At 35.2% G+C, this 21,902-nt stretch overlaps 1 protein-coding gene across 8 annotated transcripts in view; it reads right to left on the minus strand.

The window, feature by feature from the left end:
- PDE4D (phosphodiesterase 4D) overlaps nucleotides 1-21,902 on the minus strand; it is a 1,626,844-nt gene that overhangs the window by 1,047,430 nt on the left and 557,512 nt on the right. For all 8 annotated transcript variants that reach the window (XM_033179631.1, XM_033179630.1, XM_033179629.1 and 5 more), the window contains one exon: nucleotides 6,534-6,763. In XM_033179631.1, the coding sequence (XP_033035522.1) occupies nucleotides 6,534-6,763 (230 nt within the window). The remainder of the gene's footprint in view (nucleotides 1-6,533; nucleotides 6,764-21,902) is intronic.

Consider the following 21,902-nt stretch of genomic DNA (forward strand, 5'->3'; position numbering starts at 1 on the left):
TACAGATCTTCCATATAACATTCAATCAGAACTTAGATAAATCTCTTGAAGCTTGAACACATATCCAATATGAAGGTACAGGCTTCATGGTAGACTGTGAAATACATTCTTTAACTTTATAAACCCTTATATCCAAAATATTTAAAATATGAAATGTCCATTAATACCTTCTTAAGTTTAAAAGACCAAATTTGAAAGATCAGATGTGTCTGATCCAGACTTCCGTTTTTCTTTTTTTTTTTTATTTTCTGTTTGTTTTTTGATTCAGTAACAAATTGCTGAAAATAATCTTTTTTTAATGTTCACTCTAACGTACTGTTTGTACTCAAGAACACAAGATGAAAAATGGTTAGTCAAAGAATCCAATGTCTAACTGGCATCTGGGACCAGTCCCTCTGTGAATAGCACACAAATCAAGGAAATAGTTCTGGAAGATCCTTGTAAAATGAACCCTTGTATGACTAAAGTAATTCTTCTCTCTCTGTTGGGTTGTAAAATTTATCCCCAAAAGTGACCATGCATTCTTTTACATTCTTTTCATTTTCTTTTTTTTTATAGGACATAGTGATACGAAGGTACACAGTGTACTTCTGCAGAGAGGTAATAGGATACTAGGAATGAGAAAGTGTTTGTAACATTCTCCACCCACCCATGTCCCTGAATATACATCTATCCAGAGGTGTGTCATCATGTCACAAGGCGATAAGTCGCTTCTTGTCTCTCATTTTATTATAGCAGATGCAGCAATGACACATAAGTAGAGAATTTTATTGCTACCCCTTTCTTTGTTCCCATAACTTCCCACCTGTGCACTGGGAATTATTTCCACATGTGTGGCAAGCTAGACTCTCCTTAGATTGTCTAGGGCACATGGACCACATGGGGGAATGTAAGCCAGTGCCCAAGATAGGACTGAAAGGAGATCCTAATTCTGAGGATTCTGAGCAGGAAACTAGAAGTCAGCAAGGTTGTAGAAGAGGTGAAGCAGAAGTAGGGAGACCACCATTCTCGTCCCAAACATAACTGAACAGCACTTGAAAGCAAGACATGTCTGCGGGAAGATGCCAGATACAGACTTCTGAACACAAATGTCACAAGTCCATAATAACTGTAACTTTCTGAAACAGGAGCCAATTTCTGGTTGACTCTCAAATCTACTAGAACATTCATCTCTACCCCAAGAGTTATTTGTAGAGGATCTCTGAAGCCAATTCCAATAAGTAAACAAACATTAACAACAACCAACATTATTTGTTCTAATATTTTCCCAGTATAGGAGTAGTAGTTTTTGATGTTATATATTAAGTATTTACAATATGTGAAAAACGGGGATAGGTATTATATCATTAGAACAAACCCATGAGGTAGGTGCTCCCATTATTCCTACTTTTGCTTTTGTAAAATTAGGAACTTGGAGGGGTTAAGTACCTTCACAAGGTGGTATGGTGAGTAGGTGGGAGGCAGGACTCAAGTTCAGACCATCTATGTCCAGAGCCCCCATTCTTGTCCACTCCCTACCTGGCTATCAGCCACCATAAGCATGCTGTTGCTTCATTCTCAACTCTTCTCTGCCTGCCCTCTTAGTGCTTGGATGTCTTATTTGCCACCATCCAATATTCAAGGGACCAACTATCCTTGTCTCCAAGTGAAATTGCTCTGTGGGTTAAATGTGATTCTTGTTTTCCCCTTATTAAGTTGGGCCCACTTCTTGCCTTACAGTTTCTTCTCCCTGCTGCACACTTCCCTCATTATTTCATAGGTGCCTAGGGTTACCAACATATTCAAAGTAAACAGAAAGTAAAAATTCAAGACACTGTTTAGAACAAAATATTCACTTTATAATACACATGTCTAACAAAAGACTCATGTCTAGAATATACAAAGAGCCCTCAGAAATCAATAAATAAAAGAAAAACTGAACAAATGTCTGAATGAGCATAAGACAAAGAAGATATCCAAATGTTCAATAAACACATCAAAAGGTAAGCGATATTCCTACTCATCAGGGAAATGTAAATTAAAACCACAGTAAGATACCAGTACACATTCACCAGAATGACCAAAATGAAAAAGACTGAAAATACTAAGTGTTGGTGAGAATATAGAACAACTGTACCTTGTACGTATTGCTGGTGGGAGGGTAAAAGAGTACAACACTTTAGAAAATAAATATTTGCCTCCTTATGACTCAGAAATGCTACTCCTGGGAATATACTCAAAAGAAATGAGTGCATATGTTCACAAAAAGACTGGCATAAGTGTACACAGCAGCTTCACTCATAATCCCCTCAAACTAGAAACAACCTAAATCTTCATTAGTAAGAGAGTAAAAATAAATAAATTATGGTATATTTATGCAACAAAAAGAACAAGCTGCTGAGATATACACAAACATGCATTTCTTTCTTTTTTTTTTTTAAAAAAAGAACATTTCGACTAATAGAAGCCAGACACAACAAGTACATATGGTATAATTCCATTTATGTGAGGTCCAAGGGGAGGCAAAGTAACCTTTAGTGATAAGTTGAGAAATAGGATGGTGACTATGTGAGTGTATAAATATATAATAATTCAAGATGTATAATACATATAAATTATACCTTAATAAAAAGATTTTATAAAAGGTAATAGATACAAAATTATTTAGGAAGAAAATATGAAAAACTGACTTTCCAAATTACTTCTACGCCATGTTTATAACATTTCAAGTCACTAAGAGCTGTCTCTCTTACTTCGAGGAAGGTGAGTAAACAACGGTGAAGCCTGAATGAGTCTACCCTGTATGGAAAGTTAACTGGCAGATGAATTCAGGGTTATAGGCATCCCAGGTCTTAATAATTCTGTTTTGGGTTCATTTACGGTTTCTAAAGTTTGCTAAATCACAACACACACACAATCTAACAGTTTGGGCACACTCAAAAGAAATTGTTAAAAACTACATTTGAACACATTCGCATTGCTTGGGAAAAAAACTCAAAGTAGAAATATGGAAGTGTGAATAACTAAAAGTTCTTTTGAACTCAGTCTCTTGACCCAAGTACTTCATGAGGAAGCTAATAGCTGTCATCTACAACACTTATTTTTGCAGGCTGAAGTTCTATTTCAGAAACTAATGATTCTCAGGGCCATACTGTGGCTTTCTAAAGGGGTGGAACAAGTCTCTAGACCCACTGCCTGACACTTGACAAAGCAAGTATCTGGCATACTGATATGCCAGAAGAAAGATCAAAGATCAAAAGGCTATGATGTTAAGAAAGAAAGGAAAATAAATCTGGAGGGCATGAAAAGTCACCTTTACCATCAAAGATTTGCAATTGCTAAGGTCTTGTCTCAGCATAGGTTGACAATGGGACTTAAAGGCATACTAACCTTTAATAATGGGGAACGGGGCTGGAGACAACTCAGTTAAAATAGGGTAAATTTCCCGTTAGTTCTTTCTGACAGCTGTGAAGGAATCATGCTCCTAGTTTACTGAAATGGCTACAGAATATAAGCCCAAACTTTACCTTCTATTTCTCCTTCAAAGCTTCGACATTCCAGAAAAATTATACTCCTGAATTTTCTTTCCTCAATATTCAATTCACAAATTGTTCTGGCTTCCAAATGTAGTAACAATACCTTTAATACGTACTTAATTTGGTTCTTGTTGATTGTTGTCAACAATAGGCCATTATTGTCTATTGTTTCTTTTGAAAAGAAACCCTTGTTCCATCTCTCAAAAAGAAAAATTATTTTCTTCATAATATTGGATAAATTTGTAAATAGTAAGCATGATATTGCTTATATAGTCATTCCTTGGTATATGTAGGGGATTGGTTTCAGGACTATCACATGTACCAAAATTCATGCATACTCAAGTCCTGCAATTGGCCCTCTGGAACTCACATATATGAAAAGTCAGTCCATCTGTATACATGAGTTTCACATCCCAAGAATACTATATTTTCCGTTTGTGTTTGGTTGAAAAGAATCCTCATATAAGGGAACCTGTGCAGTTCAAACCTGTATTGTTCAAAGGTCAATTGTACTTGACTTTTAATGAAGGTGGAAATAAATTTGAATCAACAGAAATGCTGTGATACAGATAATTCTGAACCCTGAAGTTCCTTGGCACTTGGAGACTGTTTTGAGCAATACATTCTCTCTCTGCCACCCAGGCTGCGGTGCAGTAGCAGGATCTTGACTCACTGCAACCTCTGCCTTCCCAGGCTGAAGCGATCCTCCTGCATCAGCCTCCTGAGTAGTTGGGACCACAAGCACAAGCCATCACACCCAGCTATTTTTTTTTTTTTTTGTATTTTTGATAGAGATGGGGTCTTGCCATGTTGCCCAGGCTTGTCTCAAACTCCTGAGCTCAATCAATCCCTGCCTCAGCCTCCCAAAGTGCTGGGATTATGGGCATGAGCCACTGCACCCAGCTCAAGATTTTAGATTACACACGATGTCCAACTACATAGAGATATATTAGGTATATTGCATCATTTTATTTTAAGGGCACATGATATAACACCAACTCAAAATGAGAAATCATGGTTTGCAATCAAAATTTTTGAGATACCAAAGCTAATTGAATACATCAGGGCTTTAAATTAGTACATTTTAATTTTAATTATAATCTCATCTTCCACAAGTGTGAAGAAAGTAAGATAACTATTCTAAGATAACCTGCTGTGTAGTAAACAGTTAATCAGGACTGTGTCAATTAAATATAGAAAGGTCTGTTTGAAACACGGGTCTTTAGCGGACTTTAATTTCAGGAGTGATCCACCATTCTCTAAATGGTAAGAGTGGCTCAATTTGCCTAAATTGTCTGTGCAAATAATGTGGTTTATGCTGAATATCCACTTTCCTTCTGGAAATCTGGAACTTTGTATATCCTAGGCAGAGAGTACCTGAGTGACTGGCCTCCAGTAAAAACTCTAGGTACTGAGTCTTTAATAGGCTTTCCTGGTAAAGGCATCCCTGGTGAACACATTTCACTGTATTGTCTCAACTCATTACCAGAGGAATTAAGTGTATCTTGTCTTACTTCACTTGAGGACTCTTGGAAGCTTACATTTGGTTTCCTCCAGATATTGTCCCATCTACCTTTCCCTTTGCTTATTCTGCATTGAATCCTTTTGCTGTGACACATCAGAGCCATATGACTATTTCCTGAATTATGAGAGCTCTCCTAGCAAATCGTTGAACCCAAGGGTGGTCTTGGGAACCCTGGATACACCTGATATCTGTGAATTTTCTACACAGATAGAGCAGCAGCAATGTTAATTCCAAAGAAAGGAGAAATAGTTTCAGGGGAACAGCATTTTTCAAAAAATGTTCTGGTCAAGCTGTTATAAAATTCCCATCTGCTTTAGTATGAGTTTGATCAATGTGTATGCATTCTTCTTTAAACACATAGCTCAATTACAACAACAGAAACCAAATATATTTCCTCTTTTCATTGCGTCAGAGTGAATATTTGTTGTCTTATTATTTATCTAGTAGTACTTTCCTCATACCTTTTCCCAACACAGTTCCCTCAGACTGGTCAATAACAAGTAAAACAGCTTAATTCAGTATCTTTGAGTTGAGTTACTAGTCGAATTTCCTCTGAGCATAACCTTCCTAACTTTAACAAGATCCAAAAAGGCATTTTCCCCAGCGATGCCTTTAACTTGGCAGACAATGTGGGAGCATCACATTTGTAGCATAGTAATTGTTTTGTTCTTGTAGTTTTAGCAAATGTTCAAGAGTCTATATATGTATGGCCGACTGGCTTCATCCTCTTTCCTTTCTATCCAGGCTTCTTAAAAATGCAGGTGGTCACAAGAACAAATAATGGATGTACCCAATATCCTTTCACAATTTTTAACCCAGTGACATTGCTTTAAAGTGTAAAACCCCATTGATAAACAATACGAAAAAGAATAAAAACAAAAACCATACCCTGCAAAGTAGGAAATAAAAATGTTACACGATGGAGATGTGGCTGTGGCTGACTCCTCTATAAGTACTAACACTAAATAAATTTACCTTATACTGGGAGCTGAAATGGCATTCTGGTAAGCAATACTGCAAAATGTCAAAGGCAAAATTTTTAGACTCATGAATACCACTGCATATTTCTTTTGATTCTAATTACAGTACAATCTATTCTTGATGCCAAATTCATTTTGCATCAATGAACATTTCCTATTGTTTCTAGACATGTATCACTACACGGTAATTTGTCTATTAGTTCTCATTTGTTAAAATTTTTTCTATCAAGTCACATATGGCCAATATTAATTTTCCAACTGCCCTTTTGCAAATGTTTATTAGCATTCACCAATACATTTTCAGCTCTTCTTTGTAAAACAATTTCACTAAAATGTCTTCTCCTGCAGATATAGATATGTCACCTGAGAAATTCATCCCCCTTTTTTTTTTACTCTAGAAACCCCATTGTTCTCCCACTCAAATCAAGCAATGAGCCACAAAAACTCAAAAGACCACAGATAACAATCACATCTAAAATATAAAATGTGGAAGTGACATCTGAGGGCACTCACCCACTGGAGTCTGCAGAAGTGATAGCAATCAGAGGCAGAATCTTCAAGGGGAGGCTGGTTGGTCGTTGAATGTTCTCTGATTCACTTTTCAAGTCAGCTTGTTCCAACTGTCTGAAGGCGAGAGGGGGAAGCTGAATATTGCGACATGAAAGTCTCCGGACAAGATAGGGTTCCATTCCGTGGAAAGGGTCTTCCTCTTCATTACTGGAATGTAGTGTTTCCTCAGAGGCCTGAAGTAATAGTTCAAGAAAGTACATATAATCAACAAAAGTCACAGTGTTTATCATTACGTAATGCTTAATACTTTCCTGGGAAAGAAATTAAGTAAAATTTATACATGAAAAATGCTATCTAGAAAACAGTGACATTAAGTGAATGATATTTGATTAACTAAAATCTAAATTTATATTTAACATAGCAAATTTGTTTACCAGGTGTGGCTTGGTTAAAACAGTTAATTAACATCTTCAGTAATCTTAGAATTTATTAGCTTTGTGCTCAGATTCTATAAAATCAAGGATAAATCAAAATGTTTTTATAACTCCTATGAAATGAATTGCAAACATTATTAAATACATATCTTGACATATACATGTGTCATATATATACAGTTATGCATCACTTGATAATGATCCATTCTGAGAAATGCATCATTAGGAAATTGCCTTGTTTTGTGAACATCACAGTGTATTTACACAAACATAGATGGTACATTGTAACTGTACTAAATACTGTAGGCAATTATAACACAATGGGAAATATTTGTGTAAGCATATCTAAACATACGAAAGATACAGTAAAAATACAGTATTATAATCTTATGATCACCATGGTATGTGTGGCCCATAGTTGACTAGAATGTTATACAGCACATGACTATATTTATATATATTTTTCTTACATGCATGCCCATAAAGAGAGAGGAAGAAAAAAAGTCCTGTTTTTTCCTGCATATTAAATCCATATTTGAAACATATGTTTTCATATGTCACATCTTACTCAGATATACTCTTGACAATTATTATAAGACTGAGAGGGTAGTAAGAAAAAAAAGGCTTTACAAGAAACTTGAGGATGCAGTAGATCTGTATTTAAGTCACAACTCAGCAGAGCTTTGCAAATTTGATCCATGTTATCCACATGCAAAGGTAAACCCAGGTCAAAATGTAATATTTTGATTCTAGTTGAGAAAAATATACTATCACATGAGCAATAATTATTTCCAAATGGCTGGAAAGTCTATTCTAGCAATATTTATTATATCCACATATTGAGAATTATAGAATCACCAAATGTTATAACATGCTTCTATAGAGTGCTGGGTTTTTGAATCTTTGCACTGTCACTTTACTATTTGTATTGCTAGAGTGTTGCTTAGTCTCTCTAAGGCTTCTGTTTCTTTATTATAAAAATGGGACTAATATTTACATATAAGAATTAAATGAGAACATGCATATGATGTGCATAGTTCATTACCTGCATTGTGATTAGCACTCATATATGGCAATTTCCTTCCCTTCTGAGTTTTACAGGTGAAGAAACTAGCCCAGGGAGGGAAGTTTATATTTCCCAAAATTAACCCATTGGCTGAAAGTTAGAAATTCATCAAGCTTGGAACATTCAGACCTTGTTTATTACAATCCTTAGTATACAGCTATCTTTGGGCAAGTAACTTAGGCTCATTGAGGTTGTTTCTCCATCTGAAGACTGAGATAATAATATTTACCTCTCAGAGTCACTGTGTGGACCAAATATGTAAAGTATTTAAAGCACCAATGTCTGGCAAAGAGTTTGCGCTCAACAAAATGGCAGCTATTATTATAATCCAGGCTAATTTCCCCTTTCTCCATAGCACTATGCTGTTTTTGATGCTCATTCTTCACATTAGTTCCCAAATAGAAAATTTTTGTCTTCCTGATTTATATCTTGAAAAAAGTGAAAGGATGTGAGATGGTGGACTCTATCCAATCTTGGGTTGTATTGTCCAGTTGTATAGACAAACAAGACAATAGAAGGGTACTGAGAAGGTTTTAAAAAAAAAGAGGTCAAAGCTAAAAAGGAAGTTCATTTATTTCAAATCCTAAATTCTGAGATGTTTTATAAAACATCAATAATAATGACTAATATTTACTGAGTCTTTATTAAGTAGTGCTGTGTTTTACATATACTGTCTCATTTAATTTTTACTAAAATCCTATGAGTTAGTTCTTGTTACTTTTCCCATTTTACCCATTAAAAACCCCAGAGATCTATCAAATATCATGCGTTGGCCACACAGCCACATGGCTAGTGAGGTGATTAATCATCTTACTTCACCTGGGATCTTTTGATTTCAGCACTCAAAGTCCTATGTCCAGGGAAACCCCAGAGTCCCAAGGAAACCAGGATGATTGATCACCCTACATGTCAGGATCCAAACCCGAATCTCTTCTAGTTAAAACTGGAGCTAAAAGCCACCATGCTGCACTACCTTAACAAGTACAGTCACTGGCAGAGTGAGTATTACTAGAAAAGAACAGAACACACACTAATTGATCATAACTCAATAAGCTTCATATTTTCATTTGAAAAATTAAACAGAACTGAGATGACAGCAGCCCTACATAAACATTAGAAATGAATGACAATCTGTCATTAAATGAGAGGATAGAAATTTTATCCCCTGTTCTGCAAGTAATTACTCAGGTGGTCTTAAGAGGTGCCATTGGTTGTTTAAAAATCAGAGCACTTCACAACTGGAAGGGTTCTTAAGGTTTATTTTGTATAATGTCTTAGTTTTTGTCTGCAGAGACTAAAGACAAGCAAGGTTAAGACCAGCAGATCTGGAATAGGACCTGGGAGTCTGAATTTTAGCACGCACCACCTACGATCCCGATGTGGAGGGTTTGAACATCACATTTTGAAAAATAATGGCTTGGAGACATTAGAAATACTATATTTTCCATCATCTTCTTGCAATAATGCCATTTTCTGGCAACAACACAATGTACAAATTGCTATTTGTATATTGCTATTGCTATATACAAATAACTCATTCCAGATCTGCTGGTCTTAATCTTGCTGGTCTTTAGTCTCCATAGGGATAAAATCAAGAGGTTATACAAAATAAACCTTAACACCACTTCCAGCTATAAAATGCTGATTTTGCAACAACCAATGGCAAATCAATGTTTCTGTGAGATAACAAATATAGAAAAAAACAGAAAGCATATGCACTTGGAACAGTCTTAGCTTTTAGATTGGGAAAGTGAGCCTCTGTGTACTTATGTACTTAGGAAGTTCCTCTAAGAACAGAACTTCATTCCTGGATTGGAAACAGGTCTTGACTAAGTTAATGACTTATGTGTTGTGATGGTTAATACTGAATGTCAACTTGATTGGATTGAAGGATACAAAGTATTGTTCCTGGGTGTGTCTGTGAGGGAGTTACCAAAGGAGATGACCATTTCAGTCAATGTACAGGGAGAGGCAGACCCACCCTCCATGTGGGCAGGCACCATCTAATCAGTTGCAAGCACAGTTGGGTTAAAAGCAGGCAGAAAAACATGGAAGGACTGGAATGCCTGAGACTTCTGGCCTCCATCTTTCTTCTGTGCTGGATGTTTCCTGCTCTTGATCATCAGACTCCTGTTCTCAAACAGTTGGACTCTTGGACCTACACAAGTAGTTTGCCAGGGGCTCTCAGGCCTTGGGCCACAGACTGAAATCAGCTTCCCTACTTTTGAGTGTGATGAGAATTATAGAGTCATCAAACGTTGTAACATGCTTCTATAGAGTGCTGTGTTTTTGGATCCTTGCACTGCCACTTTACTTACTTTTGAGGTTTTGGGACTTGAACGGGCTTCCTGGCTTCTCAGCTTACAGACCACCTATTGTGGGATTTCACCTTGTGATTATGTGAGTCAATACTCCTTAATAAACTCCCTTTCACATATACATCCATCCTATTAGTTCTGTCCCTCCAGAGAACCCTAACACATGTGTAAATACTATTCTTCTGGATGAACATAGAAAAGAAGAACAAAGGATGAGTCTAGCAAAGCTTCAGTAGCACTAAATATAGCTGGCCAAAGTTAACATCTTTTTATAAGCATTTAGCTGCCTACTCTGGGTGTTAACATTGCAATTGCAAAAATGCTTTATATAACTGAGGTTATCTGTTGAATGACTTAATGTTTGTGACATTCTCTTTTAGATAAAACTGCCTCAAGTGGTAACTTTTCTGAGATAATTATCTCTACTAAAATGACGTTTACACCCATGCTTACACTCTGTTAGTTTAAACCCACTTTCTATAAATACTTTTATCTTTATAACAAAAATGATAAAGCACTAGAGGGCTATATTCTAACATTTTCCATTCCAAAACAGTATAAGAGGCTTTTTCACACTCTAGATCAATGTGTACCAGTTATGGTTCAGAAATAAAAAGAACAACCTTATCAAGTACAAGGCAAGAGGTTAAATGTCCTTATTTTGGAGAGAGATGTAAAACTAATTGCCAGAGCAATAAGTATTTTATGTTATTGTTAGAAAATGGCATTATGGCAAGGAGATGATGGAAACAGATAGTATTTCTAATGTCTCCAAGTCATTATTTCTCAAAATGTGACATTCAAACCCTCTGCATTAGAATCATAGATGGTGCCTGCTAAAATTCAGACTCCTGGGTCTTATTCCAGATCTTTGTAAACACAATCTCTATGAGTAGGGCTTATGAGTCTGAATAAGTCACCAGTATCATTCTAGTGCATATTAAAGTTTGAGAACTAATGGTTTTGACATTTTAGACATAGTTTGATATAATTGTTTGGCAAATATCCAGGCACAAAGATGTTCACTGCAGCTCATTTATAATAACAAATAACTGGATGTAATCTAATTGCTGCACTGAAGGATTGACTTAGTAAATGTTGATACATCATATGATGAAATACTATGAGGCTGTTAAAATAATGTAGAAGAATACATAATCATGTAATGATACAATGTTGAGTGGGAAGAACAGATTATAGAGTGATTTCATTTTTATAAAACAATAATATCAAAACAAAACAAAAAAGTCACATATTATATTCATAAAACAATTCTTTAAAGATGTATCCTAATTCTCTAAAATGATTCTCCTGAGCAGTATTGGTAATAATTCTGTTTTAGTATCTTTATTAATTATTACCTTCTATATTCCCTATAATAAAAATGTCTTATTTTTCAATTTTAAAAGTCTAATAAAAGTCATAATAATAAAATGATACAACATTCACCTTGCTATTAATGGGACTTAGAAATATCTCATATTCAGCTTCAAGATAAGCAGTATCAAAATAAAAGAAATGCTAACATATTGAAATAAATTTAATATGAACCTGCTACCTTGCAGTTAAATAAAATTATATTGAATAATTAGCCAACTTATATGGAATAATTGACAGCCAAATAACTTTAATGTTATGCTTTTTACTGTTAGGACAAATATCTTTCTGAAATACTTGCCTAAAGTAAGTAATTCTGTAATAATTGATGCTTACAATGGACGAATGTTAAATTTATTATTATTATTTTCCTTTTTGTTTTAGTTTCTATCCAAGATATTTAATTAATTTCTTTGTTTAATTTTTTTCTTTCAAAAGTAGATAGCAAACTACTTAATGGCCTTTAAAACACAGGCATGCACATCACTAGGGTTAAATAAATTTCTGTGGTTCTTAATAATCTCATGGTCTCTGGCATTTATTTCATATATATATAGAGAGAGGGGAGAAATAAAGTTTCTATAAGAAAATTCCCTTAAAATGTGTATATATACACACACTATATGTATACACATATATATACATATACATACACATGTAAACATGTATATACATATATATATATGTACATATATAGGCATTGCAGGAAAGAATGTTTCTTTCTGGGCATGCAGTGAGACCACATCTCCAGACTCCCTTACAGGTAGCTATAGAGATGTCAGTGTGTTACATTACCTGCTCATTGATTATAAGTTAAGGAAATGTGTATGTGTCTGTGTATGTGCCACGTTCAGGCCTGCCACATAAAAATTTGTGAGTACAACCCCCCTATTTCTCTTCCCCTCTGTAGCCCCTCACCATGTGTTGAAGATGGTAGAGCCACAAGATAGAAGAAGCCATGGTTTCTTAATCACTATTTACAAAAGAGACACTTGCCAATCAGAAACACTTAATTTGGAGTACATGAGCCACAGATAATCTTCTGTTGGGGTAATCCACAAACATTTAGCGTTTCCTTGTTACAGGTAGTGCTATATTTTATACATATATCTTTAAAGGAGTTCAACCTATCTTAGTTGTGTTTCCATTCCTATTAATTTCTCAATTAATCATTTATTGAGCACCTACTACCTTTCATGTTTGTGTTGGGTACTGAAAACGCAGAGATGAATTAGGCACCTCTTTTTGCTTAGGCATTTACAGTTCATTTGAGATAAAATATAATAGACAGATAATCACCAGTATATGATCAAAGCTGTAACAGAGAACTTAGGGTTTACTGGAGTACATAACACTTTTGCAAGTTGAAAGAAAGTGCCAGCCAGTTGTGACATCGACAAAAAGAGAACATCTGGACTGTCGCAGACAAAAAAAAAGGATGTAGATCACCCCATAAATTGGACATTTATTTTTGCTTTCTGTCTATCTACTTCTCCAGCCATTTTCATTTAGTCTCATTGCTGGCTCCTCAATTAGCTGTCTTTAAAACCTAGGCATTGTCCAAGCTGCTATCCTTCAACCATTTCTCTTTTCTTTTCTTTCTTTTCTTTTCTTTTCTTTTCCTCCTCCTCCTCCTCCTCCTCCTCCTCCTCCTCCCCTCCTCCTCCTCTTCCTCTTCCTCTTCCTCTTCCTCTTCCTCTTCCTCTTCCTCTTCCTCTTCCTCTTCCTCTTCTTCTTCTTCTTCTTCTTCTTCTTCTTCTTCTTCTTCTTCTTCTTCTTCTTCTTCTTCTTCTTCTTCTTCTTTTTCTGGAGTTTTGCTCTTGTTGCCCAGGCTGGAGTGCAATGGCACGATCTCAGCTCACTGCAACCCCGCCTTCCAGGTTCAAGCGATTCTCCTGCCTCAGCCTCCCAAGTAGCTGGGATTACAGGCATCCGCCACCACGCCCAGCTAATTTTTTTGTATTTTTAGTAGAGATGGGGTTTCATCATGTTGGCCAGGCTGGTCTCAGACTTCTAACCTCAGGTGATCCACCCGCCTCGGCCTCCCAAAGTGATGGGATTACAAGTGTGAGCCACTGAGCCTGGCCTCATTTTTCTTTTCAATCTGCCCACTCAGGTTGAAAATATCATCCAAGACAATGAATACAAATATCTTCTGCCTTTTTATTTATGACACCCAAGTCAGCCTTCAGCCTGACAAATGTAGGAGAGTGATTTGCCTGTGTGACTATTCACTCTGTTAGCCTGGACACATGAACACATCTGGAAGGAAGGGAGCCAAAACAACTTTTGTACCCCTAGCACTTAGCCAGTGCCTGGAACAAAACATATGCTAAATAAACCTTGCTGAGGAAAGAGTGAAGCATATAGACATACTCATCTCCATGTCTTCAACTGCAAGAAATTGGGAAAGAGGAAATGGTATTAGACATCAGTGTTACTAGCAATGTTGTATTGTAACTATTATTTTAAGTCAGACATGAAGTTGAAACACATAATAGGGAATTTCTATAAAAATTCCAAAACTTCAGCTACTCAAACTGGTTGGGTCTCTCCCCATGTTCAAATACTCTTTCAAATATATAGACATCATGATTAAGTATTTTCACCTATTTTGTTTTAAATAAGAATGAAAGATTTCAGGCACTCAAGTGCTTTCAGAGGGCCTACACTATGCAGAGCATTGTAAAGGTTAGCATGTTAAATAGTCAGATAGGTCCAGGAAGAAGACAGTCATAGGCAGAGGATGGGTTTTGTTTTATCACTTCCAATGTCACGTTCCTTTTTTTCCTGTCCAATTAGTTTGGTGCAACATTAAGTTCTGTAAAAGTAAAATTTCCCTGTATCTAAGTTTGTAGTATAAACAAGATAATGTTAGTGACTCTTCAAGGACTAGGAAACAATTTAATAGACTATTATCACAGTTGATTATTTGCAATTTTAACATATTATATGCCAATAGTAGACATTTCCTTCATATATTAGTCAATCATGTCTCCATGAAATTGTTAATAATGCACTAAAGCAATGATGGAAAATAAGCCTTAAGATTCTTTAAGCCTTATGCAAAATGTTTTTCCTCTTGTCTCATTACTTATTATATATGTTGTATCTTAAAACTGAATGCTGTTATTACCCAAATAACCTTACAGGAAACTCACAAGTCAAGGCAATAAACATCCTAATGTCTTTCAATACAGAAAAGGGCACTGTATCGACTTAACACAATCAATTTTCAAATGGATATTTGTATACTGATATAGAAAAGATACTCTGCAAAATTAATTCTGTATAAAAACGAGAATTTCTACCTCAGGTTAACACAAAGATAACAGATAGATTTCAAACATTCACAGAGCATAATCCAAATATAGGCTGTGATTTCATACTGATTAGAAGAGACAGATATCACTGAAGTCTTTCTAAAGCCATTCCCTACAACTCAGTCATCAAAACTTCCAAAAAGTTTCCAAAAAGGAATAGAAAAATCTCTCATTCAGTAATATTCTACTGTACATTCTCATCAACAAGAAACTCAATCTGCAACTCTAGGATTCAATTAACCTTTTGTAAATAGCATTGTACATTTCCTGGGTGACTTTAAAAAATAAACTCAATTCTATTTTGTTAGTAGAGGAAGGAAAAAAATTAAGGAGAAACATGAGTTCTGTCAATTATTTCCTTCACAGTTACATACAGTAATAGAATCCCAAGTGTAGAAAAGAAACTAACATTGATTTTTTAGCAGCTAAAAATTCTGTCTTACAGTAAGTATAGGTTAAAACTCAGTCAGTTTACTCTTTCAAGTGTTTTGAAAAGTTTCTCACTTGAAGAATCAGTGGTCAAATCACAACCTTAAAAGAAATACAAAGAATCTATTGTCTTCATTCTCAATTTTTACTTAAATACCAATACCAATCAAAACTACGTGTATAAACATGAAAGCAAAATCTAAAATCATCATTTAAGTGATGATACATTTACAGTGATAAACTGGGTACGTAAATCTAGAATAAACTAACAAATATTGGGCTGTGGGGAGGAAAGAGGAGACAAAGTAAAGCTAAGTTCCCTCTCCGCATGCAGAGAGTCAGAAATGTTGCTTTGCTTTTGGCTTTGATATTCAGATAACTACAAAATATTTCCTTGATAAACAAACTATGAATCAAAAGAATGCTTATATTAAATTTATATTTAACATTATAGCTACTGGTGAAGCATAGGTTCATGCTTAAGATCAGAATAATCATGGAAAATTAGTAATATTTATTGTATTACATATATTGTATAGGTAGCTAATTGATTCTTATAAAAGCTGTACAAAAAACTGTTACTATTCCCATGATACAGATTTGGAAAATGAAGCTTAAACAGGTTAGTTTGTCCATAGTGACACTATCAACCATATAGAGGTTAGTTTGCCTGGAATGAGAACAGCAGGCTGGTTCCGTGGGAGCTTTCCACAGGCCATCTAGGCATGGCTCCAGCCTTGTTTCAGACAAAAAAGAGTGTCTTATGTGGTCTGAGGACTCATGGCAATGTGTATGCAGACCTCTCTCTAGCCAACTCGTCTTTTAAGACTTCTAAGTTCTAACTGAACTGAGGATCCTTCAGAGTTTTGAGACCAGGTTTAGTTGATATCAACGTTCATAGTTTTAGCTCACACATAACATTGCCCCATTTTTCAAAAACCTCTAACAAATTCAGTAACCCAATGTGAGGAATAGAAATAGGAGGCATAAAACTGTGAGAAAAGTGAAGGCAACTTTATCTTTATTTGATTACAACTTAGTTAAATGTAGGAAACCCAAAAAAATCAACTGAAAAATAATTGAAAGTAAGAATAGGTAAATTTGTCCAGTTTTAAACTAAAATATGCAAAAGGCTTTTATTTATAAAATCAAAGACCAGTTGTTAAAACTATCACACCAACATCTCACTTATAAAAATAAATAAAACCAAAATGTTTAAAAATAAGCTCAAAAAGAAATAAGTAGAACTTACGTGAAGAAATCTATATAACTTTTCCAAGACTTATATAATCAAGACTGATGTTCCTTGCAATAATTTTCTAAGTTTAATGTTATTGCAAGAAAATCATCTCTTTTTTAGTTTTTTTATTTTACTTTTTGGAGAAATTAGGCCATGTTATAAAATATAACATGGGGATGGTCTTGCCCTATACAAAAAAAATTTTACCGTGAAGCCACAATAACAACAAAAAGTGTGGTACCTTCAAATAATCAACAGAAAGTTTAGTGGAAAAATACAAAATCCCATTAAATATTTTCTTATATAAGAACTCAGTATATGTCGATATGTGTTACAGGAAACACCACTAGCTGTTGTAGAGAGAACAATTATATAAGTGTTAGGAAAGTGACTATGTACATGTGAGATGAAATAAGAGCAATATTAAATACTGTAAAAGCAGTCTATAGAGTTTCATCAGCAAGAAATCTAATTCTCTACCAGCGATGCCAATGTAGCAATAATATATGATCCAAAAAGTTTTATGAAAATTCTAGAAACCAGTTAAGAAGTTGCAGTGCCTGAGGCAAACTTGAAGAAAATAACAATCTCATTGAAATAGATGAGAAAAGGCATTTCATATCAACCATGACAGCCCTTCCCCCAAGCCAGCACAGCTTGATGTTATCAGGAAAAAAAATCCCACCTTATGACTTCTCCCTTAGGAGAGAAAGAGAAGAGTGGAATGTATATCCAATATTCTGGTGTTTCAGAGTGTTGTCTGAGAGACTGGTTTCTGTCTTTCCTGATTCAGAGCACTAATGGAATCCACATACTTTGGATGCCTGGGGTCTGCAGAGAGCAAAAGGTAACTCAGTGGCTTATTGCAATGCCACAGAACCTGCAGTGGTACAGACAGACACTGGATGGAGAAAGATATTAAAAGCTCTTGGAAGAAAAAGAAGCAAATTTGTCTAACTGGGAAAGAACACAGACAGATTCAAAGAAGATGTATCCCTTGGTAAAAAACTGGAGAGGCCCCCAAAATCTCTATGTGGGCTAATTGGTAAAAGTCTTCCCCTGTATGAAGCCAATTTATAAGGACTGAAGAGGTAGCTGCTTTTTCAAATGAACAAATCACAGAAAAAAAATAACTAGGCACATGAAGAAACAGGGAAACATGACACAATCAAAGGAACAAAATACATCTCCAGGTACCAACCAGAAAGAAATAAGAATTTATGTTACTTGGCAAATAATTAAAAATAATCATCTTAAAAAAGTTCAATGTGCTACAAGAGAACACAGATGGAAAACTAAATGAAATTAGGAAAATGATGCAGGAACAAAATGAGAATATCAACAAACTTTAAAAAGAAAACAAACATTCGTGGAGATGAAGAACACAGTAACTGAGTTGAAAAGTTCACCAGAGCATTTCAACAGATGACCTGATCAGGCAGAAGAAAGAATAAATAAATTCGAAGAGAGGCCACTTAAAATTATGAAGCCAGAGATGTAGAGAGAAAAAAAAAATGAATGAAGAAAAGTGAAGAAAGACTAAGAAACTTATGGAATACCATCAAATGTTCCAACATACACATAATGCAAATCTGAGAATGAGATAGAAAGAGAGAGGGACAGAAAGCTTATTTGAAAAAAATAATGGCTAGATACTTGCCAAATCTGAAGAAGGAAATGAACAATCAAATTCAAGGCACTCATAAAACTCAGACTTGGTAAAACCAATATACCAACATAAATTATAATCAAAATGTCAAACAGCAAAGACAAAAAGAGAATCTTGAAAGCAAGAAGAAAAAATGGCTTATCATGTACAAGGGACCTTCAATGACATTAGCGGATTTCTCAAGAGAAACATTATAGGACAGAAGGGAGTGAGACAATATATTCAAAGTACTGAAAGAAAAAATCTGTCAACCAAGCATACTCTTTCTGGCAAAGCTGTCTTTTGAAAATGGAGGAGAAATAAAGATAAACAATGGCTAAGGTGCTTTGTGAGCACTAGACCTGACTTACAAGAATTGCTAAAGGGAGTCCTTTGAGTTGAGACAAAGTATGCTAGACAGCAACACAAAGGAAAAGGTAAACATTTAGATAAATAAAAATCTTATAATATTGCAAAGGTGGTGCATAAATTACTTTTAACTCTGGTATAGAACTTAATTATAAACTATAAGTATAAAACTGTGTTAACGAATACAAAATGTAAAAAGCTGTAATATGTGACATTGATAACATAAATGGGCAGAGATATAAAGGAGCAGAGTTTTGCATAGAGCTGTCTGCTAACTATGATATCCTAAAACTGAAACTATGGCCTGAGAGAAGTCCTGTTCACTTAGCAATCTGTCAGGACTCATTCCCATCCATGTCCTCGGAGACAGGCTTGCCAAACTTGGTTCCACAGCAGATTCTGAGAATGGCCCTACAACTTTGCTCCATTCCCACTTAGAGTTGGCTCAAGGTCAATCTTGTCTCCAGAGATGTATGCCCATCCAACTCCCTGGAACAAAGTCCTCTCAGATGTGCACCCTGAAGCATCAGTGACTTAGTTCCAGGATCTCTCATGTTGATCTGGGGATGGTTCTCCCTACCCATAGACATACTCAGTGAGTCAGGGGGAGCCCTTGAGAAATCCAGAGGGAACCACACCTATCTGCATACCTAATAACAGGTGTGCCATTGGTGGAAACAACTGTGAAGCCTGAAGTGAACCCTTGTTATAAAACAGTCCTACTGAACAATGTCTTGGAGACAGTGCAGTTTGCCTAGGGACTAGATAAGATTTATGCCTACTCAAGCCCCTGGTAATAGGCTTGCTAACTAGCCTCCAGTACAAAATCAGTAGCAGACACATGACCTAGCTCCAACTACAATTGTTTGTGATCGTAGAGGGAATTCCATCAGCCTAGAGACCCAATAAGAGAAGGTTGTTAAAATGAGCCTGTAAAGAATGAAAGACTGTTTGCTTCTTCAAATTCACAGACACCAATGCAAGCCTACCATTTTATGGATAACAAACCACCTATCCATTTTATGGATAACAAATAAATAATATGGAATAATATATGAAAAACATTGAAAAAAAAGCCTGCCAAATAAGATTACTGTACCCTGCAAAGTTAGCCTTCAGAAATGGAGAGGTAAAGACATTCCCAGACAAACAAAAGCTGAGGATGTTCATTACCATAAGATCTGCCTTATAAGAAATACTAAAGTGATTCTTCAAATTGAAATAAAAAGCTACTAAATAACAACATAAATATATATATAAATATAAAACTCACCGGAAAAGGTAAATACATAATTGAATTCTGTATACTCGAATGTGGTAATGATGATGTATAAATTATTTCTAAATTTAGAATAAAAGTTAAAAGGTAAAATAATTAAAAATAAGCCGTGTGCGGTGGCTCATCCCCGTAATCCCAGCACTTTGGGAGGCCGAGGCGGGCAGATAACGAGGTCAGGAGATTGAGACCATCATGGCTAACACGGTGAAACCCCGTCTCTACTAAAAACGCAAAAAATTAGCTGGGAGTGGCGGCAGGTGCCTGTAGCCCTAGCTACTTGGGAGGCTGAGGCAGGAGAATGGCGTGAACCCAGGAGGCGGAGCTTGCAGTGAGCCGAGATCGCGCCACCGCACTCCAGCCTGGGTGAGAGAGCAAGACTCTGTCTCAAAATAAAATAAAATAAATAAATAAATAAATAAATAAATAAATAAATAAACAAACAAACTATAGTTACCATAATTTGGTAATGGATACGCAATACAAAAAGATGCAAAGTGTGACATCAGTAGCAGAAAATGACAGGAGAAAGTAAAAGTGTGGCATTTTTGTATGTGATTGAAATTAACTTGTCATCAGCTTAAAATAAAATAAAATATTATAATTATAAGGTGCTATGTTTTTTGAAAGTCCCATAGTGATCAAAAAGGAAACAAAAAAAAAAAACTCTACTAGCTCCAGAAAAGACAAAAAGGAATCAAAGCATACCACTACAAAATATCAACAAATCACAAAAGACAGCAACAACCAAAAAAAAAAGCACAAGAACTACAAACCCATCAGAAGGCATTTTTTAAATGGTAGTAATAACTCCTTATCTATAAATAATAAATAATCTTGGATATAAATGGATTATTCAATCAAAAGACAAAAGGGGCTGAATGAATTTTAAAAAATCCAACAAAATGCTCTTATATTGAGACAATAAGAGACTCACTTAAGCCTTAAGGATACACATAGGCTGAAAGCAAAGGGATTTTATGAGGTCAGCATTACCCTCAGACCAAAATCAGATAAGGACACTATAAGAAAAAAAAAATTACCAGGCAGTATCCCTGGTGAACATAAATGCAAAAGTCCTAAACAAAATACTAGCAAACTGAATTCAACAACATATTAAAACTATCATTCACCATGATTAAGTGGAATTTATCCTAGATTTGCAAGTATGATCCAATATACATAAATCAATAAATGTAATATACCAAATGAACAGAATGAAGGATAAAGATATGATCTATAATCATCTCCATAGAGGCAGAAACAGTATTTGACAAAATCCAACATCCTTTCATGACAAAAACTCTCAACAAATTAGGAACAGAAGGAATGAACCTCAAGACAAAAAAATGCCACATTTGAGAAGCCCACAGCTAACATCACACTAAATGGCGGAAAACTGAAACCTTCTTCTCTAAAATCTGAAACAAAACAAGAATGCTTACTCTTGCCACTTGTGTTCAACACAGTAATGAAAGCCCTAGCCAGAGCAATTAGGCAAGAAAAAGAAATAAAAGGAATCCAAATGACAGCTTCCATATTAAAAAAAAAAAAAAACTCTAAAGACTTCACCAAAAAACTGTCATAATTAAGAAAATAACTCAGCAAATTTATAGGATACAAAATCAACATACAACAACTAGTTGCATTTCTATATACTAATAATAAACTATCTGTAAAATTAAAAAAAAATCCCATTTACAATAATATCTAAAAGGATAAAATACTTAGGAATGAATTTACCCAAGGAGGTGAAAGATCTCAACACTTAAAGCTATAAGACATTAATGAAAATGAAAATATATCCCATATTTATGGATTGGAAGATTTAATATTGTTAAAATGTCCACATGGGATCTACATATTAAAAGCAATCCTTATCAAAATTTCAA

The sequence above is a fragment of the Trachypithecus francoisi genome, unplaced genomic scaffold (assembly GCF_009764315.1).
Source record: "Trachypithecus francoisi isolate TF-2019V2 unplaced genomic scaffold, Tfra_2.0 Lachesis_group2, whole genome shotgun sequence".
NCBI lineage: Eukaryota > Metazoa > Chordata > Mammalia > Primates > Cercopithecidae > Trachypithecus > Trachypithecus francoisi.